We start from the raw sequence: 19,103 nt of genomic DNA on the forward strand, positions 1-19,103 counted from the left end.
TTCCGTGAAGCTTGTAATTGCTAATCGATATCTAAAATATCTCGGGAACTATTGGGCTGATTTAGCATTAATATTGCATAGATATTTTTAGTAATATTATCAAGATCTAGGTTTTGTCATATTTCGAAATATTAATTTTTGATAAAGTTATTAATATTCGAAATCAAAAGTACAATTTTCCGTCAAAAATTTCTTCTCTTTCCGTTTATAAAAAAAACTATAATAGATATAAAAAAAATCATATAACAAAGACTAAATAATCTTACTAAGAATATCTATGCAAAACTATAAAGCAATTTGTGTAAAATTGGTCCAAAGCTCCCGAGATATTTTGGGTACATGGAGAAAAAATTGTTACGTTCAGGTAAATATTTACTAAGGAATATTGGAGTAGATTATTTGTTTTATTTCATTTTATTTAGAGGAAATGGTATATTTTGTTTCCAACAAAAAATTTATTTCATTGTGTATTAAATATTGTTCTATTGAAGCGGGAAAAAAAATTTTTTAATATTTTTGTAACATGTATATTTTTATAAATGTTACTTCTTTCAAATAATTTATGCTTGTGGCAACTATTGTAATGTTTGAATGAAATATCAGAAAAAAATATACAAAAAAAATCAAATATACAAAAAAAAGTCGAATATATCAAATATACAAAAAAAAATGTTATTTGATATAAAAATATTTATTGATTGGCAAATCAAACAATTCTGTTGAATTCAAGAAATTTTAGTAACTCCAAAGAAATCTTCTTCTCTGTGCGTAAAAGCCATATCAAGCAGTAGTGTCTAAAATGTGAATTAATCCAAGAATTAATCTCCGAAATATTTAGCTAATAGTGGCCGTGGGCGCGGTTCTGAATGGAAAACAATCGTGACTTCGATTATCACGACTTGTGTTTAATTATGCGTTATAGCAAGCTTGTTAGCGTATTGCGGTTAACGTGGAGGTGCGCCGCACACAACGCAACCTCGAGCTCTTCGCGTGCTGAGTGATGCAATTAGGCTTGTGCAGGTGAATGATGAACTACGATGAACCGCACATGTCCGTTACTAATTACAATCTCCGTGCTAATTGGAGATCGACGCGAGTGTCGATCAGATCGGGAGTTCGCTTAAAAGTAACGTCTCTACCCATTCTCGACACCGTAAACGTTCGAACGGTTAATGTATAATTAACTGTACGCCCCCCATGATGGACGTCGTTATTATTATTATTACTATATGTTATTAATCTGCTATATTATATGACAAAAATTTCCTTCGTGCGTTTATGTTCAGCTCCAGGGCAAGACGCGAGTTTGGCCCAGTATAAACATTGGTAGTTAACTAGCGTCTCTCACATCTCTCTCTCTCTCTCTCTCTCTCTCTCTCACGGTGAAATGAGTGCGGTGATATCGTGGTAAATAAGTCATTTGGAGAATTATAATGGCCCAAGCAGCGCTCGTGTATTTTTCACGCGATGTGCAGCAAAACACGGCCGGCGCTTTAAACATTCAGTGCATTTTGTGCACCTTTATTTCCTCGCCGCAAAGGCTTGCTTTAACGAGAGGGATGAGCCGTGAGTCCGAGTTCCGGGGGAGAGTTCGAAGGAGGAAACACGAAGGTGGATTTATGCAACATTAAGGTCTCCCATGCGCTCGTTAAGCTCGTTTCCCTTTTCTTTTCCCCCTTGCTGCCTCCCCTACCCTCCTGCTTTCTTGCTTCACGGCATAGATCGGCGGAGCTACACTCGTAGCTTGCAAATTACGGCGCGCTTCTTTTATGCGCCGTGCCACATTTCGGCCGGATGTCGGGTCGCTGGGGGTGTGCTTACTACCCCCGGCTACGAGAGTAGTGGAAAGGAGACTTCGACCCGCCCTTTCGAAATGTCAAAGGTTGCCGCGCAAGCCGCATCGACGTACCCCCGCTTCCCAGGAAGCAGGCCCGCGCGAATCCGATGGTATTGTTCTTGCTCGTTGCGCGGGATAATTCGCTATCAACCGCCGTCTCCGGACGAATCGCAATATTTCCGTTAATTTAATTAATTTTTTACGAGGAGGTGGGGGCAGAAAAGGGATGGATTAACGCGAGAGCGCGCGCGCGAGATCGGGGGATTTATTCGGAACGTACGTCTACCTATCGACCGAGCGAATATAAAGGTTCACGAGGCGAAAATATTCCCGTCAACGTTGGCACCGGCGGGATCGACGATAATAATAAATCACTTCTCGCTCGGTCGTAAATAAAATTCGCGAAGCTCAATCGAACGAGAGATCGCGCGAATCCGTGCGCGCGGGGCGCTTCACGCTCGACGAGCGCGCCGGAGACACGCACCGCGATTGGTTTGGATCATCTCGCGAAGGGGAAAACGAGAAAAACATGTGCGATCGATGACGATTTATTCGTCCGGCATGGAACGGTGAAACAAATCGCGAGCGGGCGTTCCTGTTCCATCAGGCAAAAAATCTCGTGTCTGGCGGGGTTAATAATAATCTTAACGACCTCCGCGTCATGATCGATATGCGGAACCTTTTGGTATTTTCGCTCAATTATTGTATTAATATCGTACACTCTGGAATATGGCGACGTAGGGTCACACATACACGCATACACACTGTCCGTTTCGCCGCGTCTGAAAGGTCAGGCCGACGTCAGACATTATGATTCCATCAAATCCTGAAATTCCCCGTCCGTCGGCGAAGAAAGACAAATATTTGCGACATCCGAGAGACGTAATTAAGTGCCACGCGAAAGATCCGAGAGGCTGGGAATTAAATCGCGACCCTTCCTCGTAGGCCCGCAAACAATTTTACCTTACTTCGGCACGGCGTTCAATCTTTACGGAGGCACAAACCAAATAAGGTTTCTCGACGTTCGATATTTGACGCTGAAAACCGCAAAAAATACAAACTGCTAAGAACGGAAATTTAAGACGTCATCATGACTAAAGTAACAGAAAATTATATCGTTAAAATCGGACCTATTTTGCTCTCTTAGCTTCAACTGTGTTGCAGAATCGAATATTTAACACAGCGCCGAAATTTTCACGTCTCGGACAGTCTCTCTTAAGTTATACTTGCTTGTGGTCGATAAAAAACCGCACCGCATTGTTGCTACTATTTATTCACAGCCCGGCGCGGCATCATGGGCGCAACTTTGTTCGCAAGGCAGGCAAGCGGGAAAGATGTTTTCGCGCGGGCAAATCTTTCGCGGGCGCGCGAGCGGCTTTCCGAGGAAACACTCGACCCGAGTGGAGTACGACGAGTGGGAAATATGGAAATATCTGTCGCGTGCGGTCTGGTGAGCATTGCCTTGATATGCAGGTGACCCAGCGACGAGCCGTTTATCAGTTTCCGGCTAGCCCAGACATCGTGGCGTGTCGATAAAGCGCGGATTAAACGGCACGCTACTCTTGTTTATCGCGAGCGACTAACGCTCGCTTTTAAGCGCTCGTCGCGCTTAAGTGCACTCCACCGTTAATCTCGTCTCACCGAGTAACTAAACGTAATATCCGCGTTTTCTTCCCTCTTTTGCCCGAGCGTCTCCTCTCTCTCTCTCTCTCTCTTTCTCTGTTTCGCGGGGTAAACGCGGGCGCCGACGACGACGGGCGTAAAACGGATTGAACTGTTATTTTTAAGGTTTCGCGGATGGAACTGGGCATACTCTCTCTCTCTTTCTCTCTCTCTCTCTCTCTCTTGCGTGTCAATTTCGAGCCGTCTAACGGAAAAATGCGCGACTCTAACGGGTACGCGACCTCCGTTAGATCACTCGTCGAAAATTTTATGTATCCGCGTTAAAAAACGCATTCGCCGCAGCGGGCTAATATCCTTGGATTTCTGTGAGTGAAATTCCACTCGTCGCAAATAGAGTGACGATCTAGTTTCTCAGAAATTGATATGTTAAGTATTCACTTGTATGAATTCGTTCCAAGTTTGAGATAAACATTCATTCTTGTGAGATTCCGAGTGGCGGCATTTTCACTGTCGCTCCGAGTGAATTTCCACTCGTTTCGAGTGAGATTTAGCGGGTAAATTTCAGGCTTTTAGAGATCCTACGTAATATATGTGTCGTTACATGACAGTACGAAAGCGAATATATTAGCGTATTTCCTCCTTGTATCTGTGCGCGACGACCTTTCCTTTAGAAAAGAAAAGAAACATTGGAGCAGTGTGCGTTTGCAAAAGTAGGTTGTCCGGATGAGGATTTAGAACGGCGTTCTCCGCCTATAGCCATCTCGCGTCTTTTATTCAGCCGTTCTCCCATTTAGAAATACAAAGCTGGAATTCCCGAGTTTACGCTGCGTAAGTCGGGATTTCAGTGTGATAGCAGGGAAAATGCATGCATCGTTTTCCCTCGAAACCCTGGCAACATGTGTTTTCCTCAGGGAAAGGGAGAGAAGGAAGAGGAGGTGAAAAATATATTTAAAAAATATCAAGTAAATTATGCGCTGTTATATCATATAGTCAGTTATATTCCATCGACGCGTTTATTAGTACAGCGACATCCGAGAATCCGTCATTCACTTTCGTCCCTGTATCGATATAATCGAACAGTACCGATCGATTATCGCGACCGTCACGGCGAACGTCAAACGTCAAGCGGGCGTAAAAGTCCTCCCGAGATTAGAAGCTTTCGCACGTCTTCGCTGGCGCGAAGATTTCCTCGAGAGGGCGAGTATCCAGGGAGGCTCGTGAGAACGTATGAAGCGGTACATGACGTCATTTCCTCTCTCCCGCCGGAGATTACCCGATTTATGGCAGCTGACATTTTGGAGAAACCTCGGCTCGTTTGAAAAGTCGAAGGACTGCCCCCCTTCGTCGACTGTCGAAGACGTACCGGAAACATGTTCCCCCGCGTCCTCCTCCGCTCCCACCCACTCGACAGACGATGATCCCGCCGATGATCCTTGCCCACCGTGTCTTGAGAAGCCGGATCCGCCTTGTTTCAAGCCGCCGATTTGTCAATCTGACATCGGTAACGTCGCGCGAGTCTCAATGTCGTGCTCTATATTTCGAACTTTTGCAATAAATTCAGGGCCGGACGATGCGGGGATTCCCGACGCGCGCGTACGGAGCTTTTTCTCCTTCCTCGGCTCCTTTTCAGAAATTCATCGAGAGAGAGAGAACGATGAGCTGCAATTTAACTTGGGCCGTATAACCGTCTTGTGTCATTACTTATCGCGATGTCGCGACGACATGTTGCACATAATGTGTTATATAATGACAATGCGCGACCGATTGTGAGCACAGATCCACCCAAATTCGTGTTCTGGCGAAGCCTCTTCCTTTTCGTCGCGCTGCCCCTGATCGTGATCATGTCGGCGTACAATTATGTACGGCATCGGAAAAAAGCGAAGGAACCGAGACCGCCGTTTCTGAATTTCCCTTACATGTATCGTCGCACCAAGGTATAAGTTCAACGCCATTTGTCGCGGCTGTCTGAGCGATAGCGACAAGACTCAAGGCCTCTCTTTCCACCCCCGCGAGATCTGCCGTTTCGCCGTGAACACGGGCAGATCTCTCGCGGGTGGCATGTTTTAATTTTTCCCGACGAAACTTGCGATCAGGCTTTCCTCTTGCAAAAGCTCGCTTGCCGAAAAGCGACTCGGGGGCGAATCTTGTCGACTTAATTTAAAGCCTAAAATATGATATGTCGGTTTTTGAGCGTTTTTCCCCCAAAATTATTCTGTTTTATTTATCTGATTGCGCTAATTTACCGCATCTCTTATTCTTCAGCCAGCTAGACCTATTTTTTCCCCTGTGATCCTCGCATTTATCGGTTAACGAAGACCTACGATTTCACGAAGACCTTACTCTAGCCTGTCTATATCTTAAATTTCGCGTTTCTCGCCGTGTTCCACGTGTGCGCGTGTTTACTCGAGTTTCTCGAACGGGAAGACGACTGCTGGAGCTTTTTTACGATCTCTTTTGCTCCTGGATATCCACGTAAACAAGTCCGTTTTCCGGTTTTCATCAATTCTTTATCACGCGAACTTTCGACAGTGACTTTGGAATGATCTCCGCTCTTACCGATCCACCCAGAATTGAAGAAATTGTAAAACCATCGCTCTCCCATGCGTCTTCTTTAAGACAGAGGGTGGATTAATTTGAACTCGAGTCGAAATTTCGGTTTCACATTAACTCCGGAAATTCCGTTGAATTTGAATCATCATTGAAACAGATCATCTCGAGACATAACACAAGCTATCATCTTACCTGATGTTACAAATAATTGTTGTGGAGCAGAAGAAACGACACTTAGATCAGCGTCCGTAGTCTATTATTATTTGACAAATAATAATAGCTCGCTGAATATTAGATTGCTCGTCTACTTGTAGTTGCATTTGCTTCGTACAACAAGAAATATCGATCCAAACTGCCGAGCAACGGCCCATGAATACTAATTTATGATTTACGCTCTCAATCAAAGATCGTAAATAATTCATAGCTACGAATAGCGGCATTTTAAAACCTATTTTAAACCTCGCTAATTTGTGCGTTTAATAATGCTTCTTGGAATGCGAGGCCGAGCCATCTTGAATCTGCTGACGATAGTTTATACAGTATTGCATCTGTCGCTTCTCCATTGATTTTTCAAGTTCGCTGGAATTTGTGTAAAACTACAAAATTTCGAGACTCGGGTGATCTACGAAAAAGTAAAAATCTCTCGTCGGAAATTCGGGAACGCTCGAGCATCTCGGGAAAAATTCAAATCTATCCCTCTCCTTTCTTTTTAAACAGCCATTTCCTTGGGGCGATGGCAATCACACGTTGTTCCATAATCCCGTGAAAAACGCCATCCCGCCGCATGGCTACGAAGTCGAGGACCCGAACGAGAAGTATCGTAAGAAGACGGATAATTAGGCGGAATGTGGAAATAGCTCGGCTCCTGCTGGTGGCAGCTGGAAATTACTGGACGAGATGAAAATGACGGCTTGCCTACTCGACACGCGGCGGTCGCTTTAATTTTTAATCGATCCTCGTCACTCCGGAGAAAGAGAGAGAGAGAGGGAGAGAGAGAGAGAGAGAGAGAGAGAGATCGCGGACGTGAAATATTAAATCCGAACAGAAGCAGAGACCCTTGGCGTCGCGTAAAGTTCGCGTCACACGTCCGCTGCGTGTAATTTGACGATATTTGTTCACCGGAAAATATTACGGGTATAAAATACGATATTGAAGAAGAAGGGATTAAAAAATGTTTATGTACGTGAGATCGTTATTAAAAGCGTGCTTGTATACACTGTCTCTCTGAGTATCTCGCAGATTATTATTTTTCTTACGACGGCTACAGTATGAAAAAAGACCAGTCGAGACAAACTCGAATTGAATTAAACGAACTCAATTTCAAGGTTTACGCATCGCGAATCAGCTGCCGTAATTCTTTCAGTAAAAATTTTCATGTCGCTTTAATCTCGGGTTTGTACAAAACAAGCTCGAAATTTGGTTCAACGAGGCGGACGTTAAGTTGATGCAACACATTATTGATCGTATATTTGTCGTCCGATTTATTTTATCAGAGGTGGAATTGCTCGTATTATGAAGTTGGAAATTGCAAGCTTTTGGTAGTTGAAGGAATTATATCATACGTATAATTACATTCCAGTTCCATGTTAAGTTAACCTTTTAGCTTTGACTATATTTTGCAGTTTAAATTCTTACGTTAGATTGTCGCTCTCTGAGCAGTTACTCTCTCTCTCTCTCTCTCTCGATTTTCATTCAATTCGATCGCAGTTAGTGCGACAAAACATGTGCAACTCTGAGAATTAATTTTTTCCATCTAATTTTCTTTTCGGTGTATTTAAGTAAACGAACGAAGAAATCGATGAACGACTTTGACAAGATCTTCGATTTTTAAAAACGCGATTTCACGAAATCCGTTCTTTATAATGCGTACACATATAAAGATATATCTATTTAATATATCATTTCCATTTATCCCCGTTTGCATACATGAATACATGTCATTCGAGAAATACGATCCGCCTGGCTTTCCCTTCTCGTTGATTATTTTCGAGAGACAATGATTTAACTATTATTAACACGTTGACTGTCCGACGAGTTTCGCGAGTTTCGCTTACCGTCTACATTACGTAAATTTTCGCTATCAAAACGTATAATGATAAAACATTATGTAAAATGATTAAACGGTATCATCGTTACATACATCATATATATATAGTGCATTTATCTTACTGAAGTGCCACTGAAGAGTCAAATGCCGATCACCGATGCCGACTTCCGTTGCAGTCAACCTGTTGAAAGAAAAAAAGGAAAGGGGAAAAAAGCATGTATGGTTCAGACTTGGCCGAGCCGTGGCTATGTTATTTTTTTATGATCTGCCAGATTATTTTTTTACTATTAACTACGGCTTCGAAAGAAAAACAAATATCTCATTGATATAGATATATAAAATGTGTTCCCCGGGAATACTTGGGACCCTTTAACTTTAGCGAGACTTTCTTCCCGGATATAAATGTATTGGTTGGTTCACACTATATCGTAATATATCACAGTAACATATAGTAATAAACAAATAATAACATATAGTAACATAGTTACTATATATGCTTTCCTAGACTATAATTTTTCATCATAGTCTCAAGTACCGCACAATTCCAATTTGATCTCCGAGCGCGCTCCGGGGTGCCTCTTCGAGGTGCCCCGGCGTCGAATTCGAGTAGCAACATGTGCGGAGGCCCCCCTAGTAGAAGGGGTTGAAGGTGGCTCCGCGAAGACGCCTTCACGGCGCCGCTTTTTGGTCTCGCCCTCGCGGGAGCTCGCTGGCGCGAGCGAGTGTGGCGCAGCTGGCCTCGCGCTTTCCTGGCCGTTCGGGGGCGATCAATAGACCGGGAGGCGGTGGTGGCGGTGGCGGCGTCGTCGACGACGACGGAGAAGGAGAGCCGGCTGCTCGGTGGTTGTCCGGAGGCGAGTTAACTCCACTTCGTCGACGTAACATTTCTATTATCTAACAACGATCTCTCCGCTATCACACGTCTTCGTTATCTAGGAAGCAATCCCCGGCGGCCTCGGACACCGCGTCGTGTCCGCGGGAAACAGCGGGAAGCGCGCGGCGCGTTGTCGCTCTCTATCCGCGTCGCTCGATTTCGCTCCGGCTCGACGATCCACCCACGAGATTCGCTCTCGATCGGACGCCGAACTTCGCGCTCGTTGCTCGCTTCTCGGTTGCGGGCTCGTTCCAAACGAACGCGCGATCGTCCGTGTTTGCCCGCTATCCCGGCGACACACCTGTCTCACTGATTTCGTTATCGTACGTTACCTGTTTCAGATGACAGCATATAACGATACACGCGCATTCACACCGCGAATGCAAAATCGCGTTTCGCGCGAACGATCGTCACTCTGTCATTCACCGTGAACACGCGCGCGTCTCTATACAAAACGCGGTCAACGGGATCTCTCTTTCTCTCTCTCTCTCTCTTTCTCTCGGACTGCCGGATAATTGAGGAAAAAAGAAGCGAGAGGAGCGTCAATGGAGGATCCGCCCCATAATACCGCGAGAAAACTGCCTTTTGCCGCAAAATCATGAATACGTTCGTTCGGCTGGCGCCGTTTAATTTACGGCCCTGCCGCCGTCGTCGTCGGGTCGCGGCGGCCACCAGCTCCTGATTGGTCGGCGGCGATTTCGCGGGTTCGAGACGAGTCGTGAGACTGCGATCCGCTCCCGTGTGCCAGTCGGTGGCGACGCGTCGCCGTGTTCGCATTGTGTGTGTCGTTCCTCGGTGTCGTCGCGCCCCGTCGTCGAGTCACCCCTAATATCTTTCGATTGCGCCCCCCGTGACATCATTCGCATCATCTGACGTCATTGTTTAACCCTTTTATCGGTAAATCGAATTACCGTCATCAGTGACCTGTCTTTCCCTTCTTCGTTGACCGAAGATTACGGAGGTTTGTGAGATATCGAAAGTAAATAATAATAATATACAAGGGGAGGGAATGAGATTTCGAATGTTATTATTGTCAAAAACTCGCCGAGGAGTATTGGAGTAGTTGATGTTTACTTGAATCCAGCACTTTTGTTCCTGTGTATATTATTGTGGTTAGAACCATAAAAGGGGGTGTTGAGGTATCGAGAATAACTACAATTTCTCTCAGTGCGTCAGTATCGTGACGTCATCGTTTCCTTAATTGATTACGGTCGCACGCCATGAGTTGAGATAATAACGTGCGCTTGCGGCCGCGTCCGGTGTGAGCGCCGTCAAAAATCGTTCTCGCGCGGAACACGCTCCCATCGACGAAGAGTTTTCACCGAAACCGCTTTCCGAATTAATAATTTCACGGATTATCCGTACGGTCCGCGTTAATACCTTTCGCACAATGCGATCGGCTGCGGTAATCCGCCTCGTTTCGCTTATTCACGATTATTCGAAAACCTGTGCGCCGCGATCACTCCGTTCGATGCGAAACCCCCCTCCTCGTGCATCTCGTATTCCTTAACAAGTTCCGGGCATAATAAATTGTTTAACATCCATGTGAAAGGTAGCCGCGTGAATATATTAACTCGAAGCTCGACTCGCCCGTCCGAGAACGGGAGCCGACGAGCCTCGCCTTTTTGTCATCCTCGCGCCTAAAAGCCGGGAAGGAGGGAACACTTGAGACTATTGATTGAAGGGTTAATCACACCGCGTATGCTCGACGAGCGTGATCGAAAGTGCTGGGCCGTACGAGCCGGTGGAGTGACACCCGCAATCGTTTCCCCGCGATTTTCGGTCGCGAGATACCGTCGTTGACTTAATGAAGGACTTAATGAGAAACACTTGCTAGAGAGAGGGCTACGAACTGCAAGTAAAAATTGCAAACACATTTCGGCCGGAAATTGCAACACGTGCGACGCCGACGGCGTGAACGGCGCGGCGTTTGATAACATCGCGCGCGCTTATCTGCCGCTTCCGCCGACATGGAGGAATGAAGCGATAAACGCGCAGCCTACGCGCAATTTCCAGCGCGCTACGATTACGATGCGTCGCGTGTGTATGCGTGTGTACGTGTGTATATTTACGGGAGCGGACTATAGTTCGGCGAGCGGATTTGCGTAATTGCCGCTAATTTCGTGCGCGATGTAAAAGCGAAATGCGTGTACGGCCACAAGGCGCCGAGGCCGAGCCACGTATAAATAAACGTTTTGCGTAACGTTTTGTTTATTGCCCCAGCCTGAGGCGCGATCGTCGTGGATCGTCGATCGTCCGAGGTTCACCGATACGTCGTTATCGTGGATTATATCGCACGAATGAGATATCGCGCTAATTTGCTTTCTATGCGCGCGGGATCACGGAGATGATAAGAGGGAGAAGATACGTGGGACGTGGCGAGTTGGCCAGTTGCATTCGGGAACTGTCGAGAATGATTGTTTTCCAAATGTCTCGGGACGAAATCTCATTGAATATCCGTGGAAATTTACTCGAAATGAACGTTTCGAAGTCTTAATGTGTGCGAGTAAACGTTTCAATCCATCGGAGTGACAGTGATGGATTGTTACAGTGATGGTTAAACATATGAATATGTTTATATGAACATGTCAAATTTATTTTTTAACTTTGAATGAAAATATTCACTCGACTATTCATGGTGGGAGATTTCATTCTCGAGTGACTCGAGTGACTCAGTTTATTACTCCACTTTTCAAATAAAATTTACTCGAAGAAATTTAGAAAATAGGTGGTACATCGGTAATATATTGAGAAAAAGAAAACTTGAAAATTGATTTGTGAAATATAAGATTTAATTCACAGAAATAAACGTTTATTTACGAAATAAACGTTTATTTAAATACGGCGGAATAAAATTTTATTCCTAGCAAATAAACCAATTAACAAGGAGACTTAGACTATATTTTACAAAAATATGTATTTCGTCATCAAATTTTTCTCTAACCAATAAATATTGAGGAAAATGTCACAAGAAAGTCCACATTCAACTCTAAACTCAAACCTGAATATTTCATTCAAGAATTTCATTCGAGACAAGTTTTAAATAGCAATTATTGATATGAGCGTAAGATTATCATGTTGAAATTCTCGACTGTGATCGATTGATTTGTTTACGTCTTTAGTGTATCATGGCTTTTAAATAGACTCTAAACGAAATACTTAAGAAAAAAATTGCAACGTTGCACAAACATCTTGCAAGGATTCATTCATCTTCATTTGAATCCCAGGTTCTCCAAACACGGAGATTATTTTCCACGCTGGACGCGTTGATGGCTGCTTTTAAGTATGACTAAGCACCGGTATTGCGAATATTTCCGGCACAGCGACTATTCACACGCAGAAGGATACGATATTTATGTAGCGGCTCGTATAGCGGTCTGTTAGGTAGAATCGGCGCGATTTGTGTCTGCCATAACGGACATTTCGTAATCACGGCGGGTAATTTGACGGGGAACAAACCGGTGTCTTGTCAGAGACACAGAGAGAGCTAATTCGTCAAAGACACGGTCGAAACAACGACATAACAATACAAAGTATTTGTAGCGTTTACTGTTCGTGAAGTTTGTCTAATTCTTCAACACGAAACTGTTCTACAGCATACTCAGTTAATTAAATTCTTTAACGATCAAGAGAGAAAGAAAGAGAGAGAGGAAGAACATCACGTTGGCTAATGAGATATCACAAGTCTGACGAGAGGAAGATTCGGAAAAATGCACGAAACTTTAATAACGAACAAGATAAATGTGAGATAAGCGATAGTTTTATCGGCGATACTTATTGGTTCCTCGATGTCACGTTACAAAGAAGCAAGACGCTAATAAAGAACGATCTATTTTTTTCTGTCTGTATCGGCCTCCTTTTATTTTCATTCAACGTTCGCCTGCTCTTCCTCTTCGAACGGCCTGTCGTTAGCGTAGTTGGGATTACGGTAGATTACAACCGAGATCGCAGTCAATTTTAGCCGAGGAAACGGCGGGAGACCGGATAACCGGTGGATTCAATTTGCGTAGCAGATAATAGCTCGCCACTCCGAATTTAGATCGTTCGACCTGTAACACGAGCGATCGAGAGAGGCGCACGAGGCGCAATTTCTTTCTTTCTCTGCCTTCTTACAGAGATTTACACCTGACGACGCAAAATGGGAACGTCGCTCCCGATCCCCGTCGTGAAGGATCCTTCGAGATGTCGCGAGGATGTCGCGCGGGATGGCGCACGGTGTCCTTGAAGGGGAGATGCACTTTGCGAAGATGCACGTGTGATACGGGACAGGCTCCGACAAAATGTTGATCAAGGAATATCGCATACCGATGCCTCTCACGGTAGAGGAGTATCGTATCGCTCAGCTATACATGATAGCGGTAATTATCGCGATTAATTCGACATCAGTTACTCCTCGTTGAAATTCGTGTCAATATGTGGCGGTGTGATCGGTTTGCAAGGCTCGCCCGAACGTGTTTCGCGTGTATCCTGGTGAATTTGTACGGCGGTATTCGCAGCTCGATGTTATATTTAAGAGCGTCTGACATTACAAGCCGGAGACACGGTAATCGATGTCCTGAATTTTCGAAGCGTCGAAGTCCGGAAACGTTGATTCACCCAGTTTAAAGTAGTTGGCTCGTAAATTGATTTTCTCAGGAATCTTCTAAAATTTAATAGCAGCGTGTTAATCGAAACGACGATAGGTGCGAAAAGTGACTCCCGACATCCGATTTTTAATCTCCAGCGGCCAAACTACTTTAACGGTTTTAACAAGAGACGAGAAGACGATAAGTGAGATTTATAGAAATGTTATAAAAAAAATTGCGAGATCACTGGACCATCTAGTTTTGAGGAAATTGAGATGTAAAATACACAATTCCCGATTGATAGTTGAAGTATATGACAGCCTAACCTGTAAAGATTTGGCAATATTGTACGCACCATACTTACCTTTATGGCTTTTGACTAGGGGTCCGTTTGAAGACAGAAATCTATCCCCCGACTTATTTTCATTCGTCCGTTCGGTTTCCGAGTTCATTTCCGAGTTTATCGTTCTCTCTCTCTTTTCTCCCTTTTTGCCTTTTCTTTGTTCACGAAACGCTTATTAATAATTTCACGCGGGCGGGGGAGGACGCGCGATCGCGGTGATCAATAAGCGTGATGTGACATGGGCCGTGTAATTCGCGCAGAAAAAGTCTCGGGTGGAGAGCACGGGTTCCGGTAGCGGCGTGGAGATAATCGAGAACAAGCCGTACAGCGACGGTCCAGGCGGCGACGGACAGTACACGTTGAAAATCTACCACGTGGGCAGTCACTTACCAGGCTGGTTCAAGAGCCTGCTGCCCAAGTCGGCTCTGATCGCCAAGGAGGAGGCATGGAACGCCTATCCGTACACCAAGACCCGCTACACATGCCCGTTCGTGGAGAAACTCTCCGTCGAAGTCGAGACGTACTATTTCCCGGACAACGGTCACCAGGATAACGTCTTCCAGCTGAGCGGCAGTGATTACAGGAACAGGATCGTGGGTAACGAGGAGATCGTACTTGCTTCATTGACTTGGTTGTAGCGGCAGGGGGCGGAGAAAAGATCGTGATATTTTGCGAGTCACGAGTCGAGTATCGATCGTTGTAACCGTGACTGTGGGAAGCCTGCGAAAGATTATCTGACACGTAAAAAATTTGGGTTATCCGAGTCGAAATTTTGCTCTTTTGTTTCTAACATTAGTAAGCATATTTTGTTTTTACTTTTCTTCACGCATCTAATTTCAATTATAGATGTACGTGTGTATCGTTGATATATCAATGTTGTCACATCGTTACTGTATAGTCGACGGACCGCGGAGTGTTAAAATTAAATCTGTGGAATACAAGGTTGAAGAGACAAGTAAACAAGTGTCAGTATCGTCTAAGTAGGTTTTTTATTATCAGTCTATGAGGCATATTTTATTAATCTATGAGTCTATGCAAGCACGAACTATCCTTAAGAGCATGAAAGCAGCATCGAAATGTCGACTCGGGTAAAATCGCGGTTGAATGTATGACGTGAACGGTGTATATGTGTGCATGTGTACACACGGGTGTCGGTATTGATCTTCCGATCGAGTCGAGCGAATAGTCACGTCATTTCTCCGTCTGTTCTCTCTCAATGCGTTATTGTTACCGGTTGTGAAAATATCACGACCGGTGTCGTGCATAATACCGCCTGGCGCGGACTGATCCCGTTTAACGATCTGTTTCCAAGATGTGATCGACATCGTCAAGGATCAGCTTTACGGGTCCGACTACGTAAAGGAGGAGGATCCTAAGCTGTACGTTTCGGACAAAACCGGAAGAGGCCCGCTGGAGGACACCTGGCTGGAGGATTATTGGGCCGATGTGGAAGTATACATCTCTCCTTTCTTTCTTTTTTCCTCTTTTTCTCTTTCTCTCTCTCTTTCTCTTTCTCTCTATCTCTATCTATCTATCTATTTATCTCTCTATTTCTTTTTTTTCTCTCGATCTCTCTCTTTCTTTTCTCTGTCTTTATTTTGAAGAGTTGACACCTCTCTGCTTAAGTAGTTTCACCGTTGATACATTAGCGATTCTCTCGCCGTCTAGGGACAGCAACAACCATCGCCGTCGGGAAAGTCACTAATGTGCGCGTACAAGCTATGCCGAGTAGAGTTCCGTTATTGGGGCATGCAAGCGAAATTAGAAAAGTTCATACACGACGTAGGTTAGTACCGTAATTGCTCACCTCTTCTGCCCTTTCTCACCCTTTGGATGCCGGGCGATGCTGATTCCGGTTTCGTTTTCAGCTTCAGATATACATAACGGTAGGATATAGGGTTGATATGCGATAACCCCTTCGTCGCTTAGTTTTCGGGAGAGATTATTCACGAAAAGTGAAGATTAATTCTTCCGCAGATTGTTTCTTTTTTTTTCAGAATATCGCATGCTTTACGGTCGAAGCATTGAGAGAACCTTAGTGTTTTAATGTTAGGTATTTGCCTCTCTCTGTCTCTCTCTTTCTCTCTCTGTCTTTGTAAATTCAGAATTTGCAATTTACTTTCTGGTACACGAAGTGTCTCAGAAGTTGCGCGTTTTCTCCAAACGGTCGGAATAATCTCTTGAATAATGTACGAATCAAAAAGAATCTGATCTTCCTCTCAGTACTGGGAGATCGATCGTCATCGAGTCACGAGCGATTAAATGTTGAATGTAAAGTGATATTTTTAAATTCAATCAAGTTACGAAAGAAGATAACGTCGAGTCGCAATTTGCTCGAGAGTAGTCGCGCGATTTCTGACATATTCCATATATTGTAATTCATGCATTTATTCATTTTGTCGCCCTTTGCAACGACGACAGCGATGCTTTGGTAATTAATGCGACTTCGTTAGATTTGATTTGATGTAAATTTTTCGCAAAGAGCCCGGCAGCTAAAGGGTTAACCCTTTCGATCATGAGTCTCCCACCCTCTCGTGGAAAACAGATTTGTCCGACACTCGCGAGCACACACTTTCAATTGAGCAAATTTCGATCGATCGAACTTCGGAAAACACTCGTCCTTCCGAAATAAACACGAGCCCTCCGAGTTAAGATATTTCGTCCGTTTTCCATTCTCTTCGGGATCCTTTTAAATCGTAGCTGCACATCGATGAAAATACCACGTGCTACACGTCTGTAAATTACAAAAACGATTGACCGTTTATAACTAAAGTTAACACTTTTTATACCTGTTCCTTGAAGTTAAATATCCTATTTTTAATTTCTGTTTTTAATTTTTTCTAAATCACATTTAGGATTTTAATGAAAAACTATCGTGATGTCGACGACTGATATACTGATATTATATAAGAAATTTCAGAATTCTTGACCGTTTCGTTTTGAAAATACAGCCGTAGGAAATTTATAATTCACAGTAATACGTCACGATACACGTGTACATATACACATACATTACACATACACCTCTTTCTGTTATCCGTGCTCTTCTATTAAATTAATTGGTATATGTATATAAGTGAAGCGCGCTCTCTAATAAGAAAAAATAAATAATATCTCTAAAATTGTATAATATATATTACCATTATATAATATATATTAAACTTTCAAAATTGAAACTCTCTCTTATTACTTAAATCAGGCCTGTAACCGGTTTGCATTTTTCCATGATTACCGCTGGTTGCCATCCTCACCTTTCTCGTTTCATAGCGTTTAAATTCCTTTCGGAAACGCTCGATCTCAGGAATGGTATTAAACATTGAGCAGCATGTGGGGCAACACTCGCCAAACCACACGCACGGTACGACTTCAAGCTAATACCATTCCTGAGATCAAGAGGCCAGAAGGCTACCTTTATCGTAGATAAAAACATTTTTCACGATAGGTAAACTTGCTGTTCCCACGCAGGAACAGAGAAACTAAATGGTTAACAGCGTCATTGAAAATCCGACGTTCCACGGCGCTTCAACCGCGGCGTTTCACACGCGATTAAGGCTCGCTAAGGAGAGATCAATTATGAATTTCCCGTGAACGCAACAAGCCGCAATTCTAGCTGGCTCGCGAGTTCGCTCGCGCTCGACGTCTCTCCGGAGATCCGGACAATTAGCATAATTCGCGGAGACGAGCCGCGTCCGCTCGCTCAGCACGCCGCTACGTTATCCCCGACCGCGCACTCCCGTCCTATCGCCGCTGTTCGAACGACTTTTTCTCTTCTTTTACCCCTGCTACATGATCGAAAGGGTTAATTTTAACCGGCGCACCACCCGCTCGGCCGTGCGTGAGACGTATTAAGGTCGGTTCCAGCTCTGCGGAAGACGATGTTGCGGGCGCACATACAGGCATGGGCCTGGCAGGACGAGTGGAATGGACTGACGATGGAGGACATCAGGGAGATCGAGCGGCAGACGCAGCTGGCGCTGCAACGGAAGATGGGCCTGGGTGACTCGACGGACGAGCTCGGTGAGAACCAAGAGGCGACCGTTGCGGCGGCGTCGACGGCCGGCGCGGCGGTTGGTGCGACGGGCGTCGCGATGACGCCGCAGGAATCGGACGTCGCCAAGACGTTGGCGGCCACCTTGGGCAGCATCGAGAAGAACGAAGAAGCCCAGAGCCCGCCGTCCGTCAGGAAACCGTCCGACATACCCATCATCAACACGGCGGCCAGCTCCGAGGGTGAGATCAGTCCCGAGGACTCGCCGACAGACCTCGACGAGATCAGGTAAGATCGAAGATTCCGAATTAGAAACGCGCGATGATCTCAGAGCCGATAGAATCTCACGCGATTCCACATCGGATGGTTACTATTTTTTAAACGGTGGCGCGCTGGAGCGTTCAAGGACATGCGGACGTGTCCGGGAAATCGCAGCGTAATCGGGGAGAACGTGTTTCGTGCTCGAAGAGAAAAATGTAGAAAAATGCCGAAAATGTATAAATGAGAAAAATGTGCAAGCAGAGAATTTTTGTCGAGTAACACACCGTGCTAATGATAACATTAGTCAATAAATCTCGCATCATAAATTGTATTTTTTTTTATTTCAATCTTTTCTACTTGTGCTTATGCGTTGAAACAGACAGTGACAGTAAACAAATGACAATGAAAAGAATTATTTAGCTATAGTTCGGGAAATATAGAAATTCTGAATGCAAAAATATGCTGATCTGCCGGTCGCGCAATTTATAGAATTTACATCTGGCGTTTCCGCTTGTTTCTGAAAAAAGGAAAGATCGACCTAAGTCCTTTCAGGAACAGGCTCTTGAAACGTCACGAGCATCACGTTTTGTGGACAATTATACGACGTTATAATTTTCAGTTGTTATTTCGGCGCAGCGGTAAGTTGATCGTTCGGAATCGAACTGAGATCGAGTTGCGTTACAGAGCCGCGGCCGCTAACGAGAAGGCGGACGGCAAGAAAAAGTGGCGGAAGAACAACGTGTCGATGCATTCTCCGAGTTCCAACAAAAGCTTCGACATCCAGATCGCGAATTGGAGGATGGAGAGCATCGTCAGAGAATCCGAGTCTGGCAGCGACGACGAGTTCTTCGATTGTCAGGGTAAGGTTGTTGCGGTCACGCGCGCACGTATAGCATGCCCGTGAATATCTAGGGGATCTAGAGGAGACGTTGACATTAACACGATTCGCCATAAGTGAATGAATAGATAACGATTGCGACGACACACTTGCTTTGCGCCCGAAAAATTCGTAGAA

General features: G+C 44.7%; 1 protein-coding gene across 10 annotated transcripts in view; it reads left to right on the forward strand.

Moving 5' to 3' along the window:
- Positions 1 to 19,103, forward strand: part of LOC106749866 (protein retinal degeneration B) — a 38,424-nt gene that overhangs the window by 1,880 nt on the left and 17,441 nt on the right. For 9 of the 10 annotated variants that reach the window (XR_001374889.1, XR_001374890.1, XM_014629742.1 and 6 more), the window contains exons 1-7: positions 9,693 to 9,892; positions 13,047 to 13,289; positions 14,100 to 14,436; positions 15,152 to 15,291; positions 15,508 to 15,625; positions 17,701 to 18,115; positions 18,773 to 18,948. Coding sequence is in view for 8 of the 10 variants with exons in the window: in XM_014629742.1 (XP_014485228.1) it covers positions 13,212 to 13,289; positions 14,100 to 14,436; positions 15,152 to 15,291; positions 15,508 to 15,625; positions 17,701 to 18,115; positions 18,773 to 18,948 (1,264 nt within the window). In the remaining 2 variants the exon portion in view is untranslated. Of the gene's footprint in view, positions 1 to 9,692; positions 9,893 to 13,046; positions 13,290 to 14,099; positions 14,437 to 15,151; positions 15,292 to 15,507; positions 15,626 to 17,700; positions 18,116 to 18,772; positions 18,949 to 19,103 lie in introns of those variants that run through there. The other variant, XM_014629743.1, reaches the window with a different exon arrangement.

This window comes from Dinoponera quadriceps, unplaced genomic scaffold (assembly GCF_001313825.1).
Source record: "Dinoponera quadriceps isolate SergipeBrazil2010 unplaced genomic scaffold, ASM131382v1 scaffold3290, whole genome shotgun sequence".
NCBI lineage: Eukaryota > Metazoa > Arthropoda > Insecta > Hymenoptera > Formicidae > Dinoponera > Dinoponera quadriceps.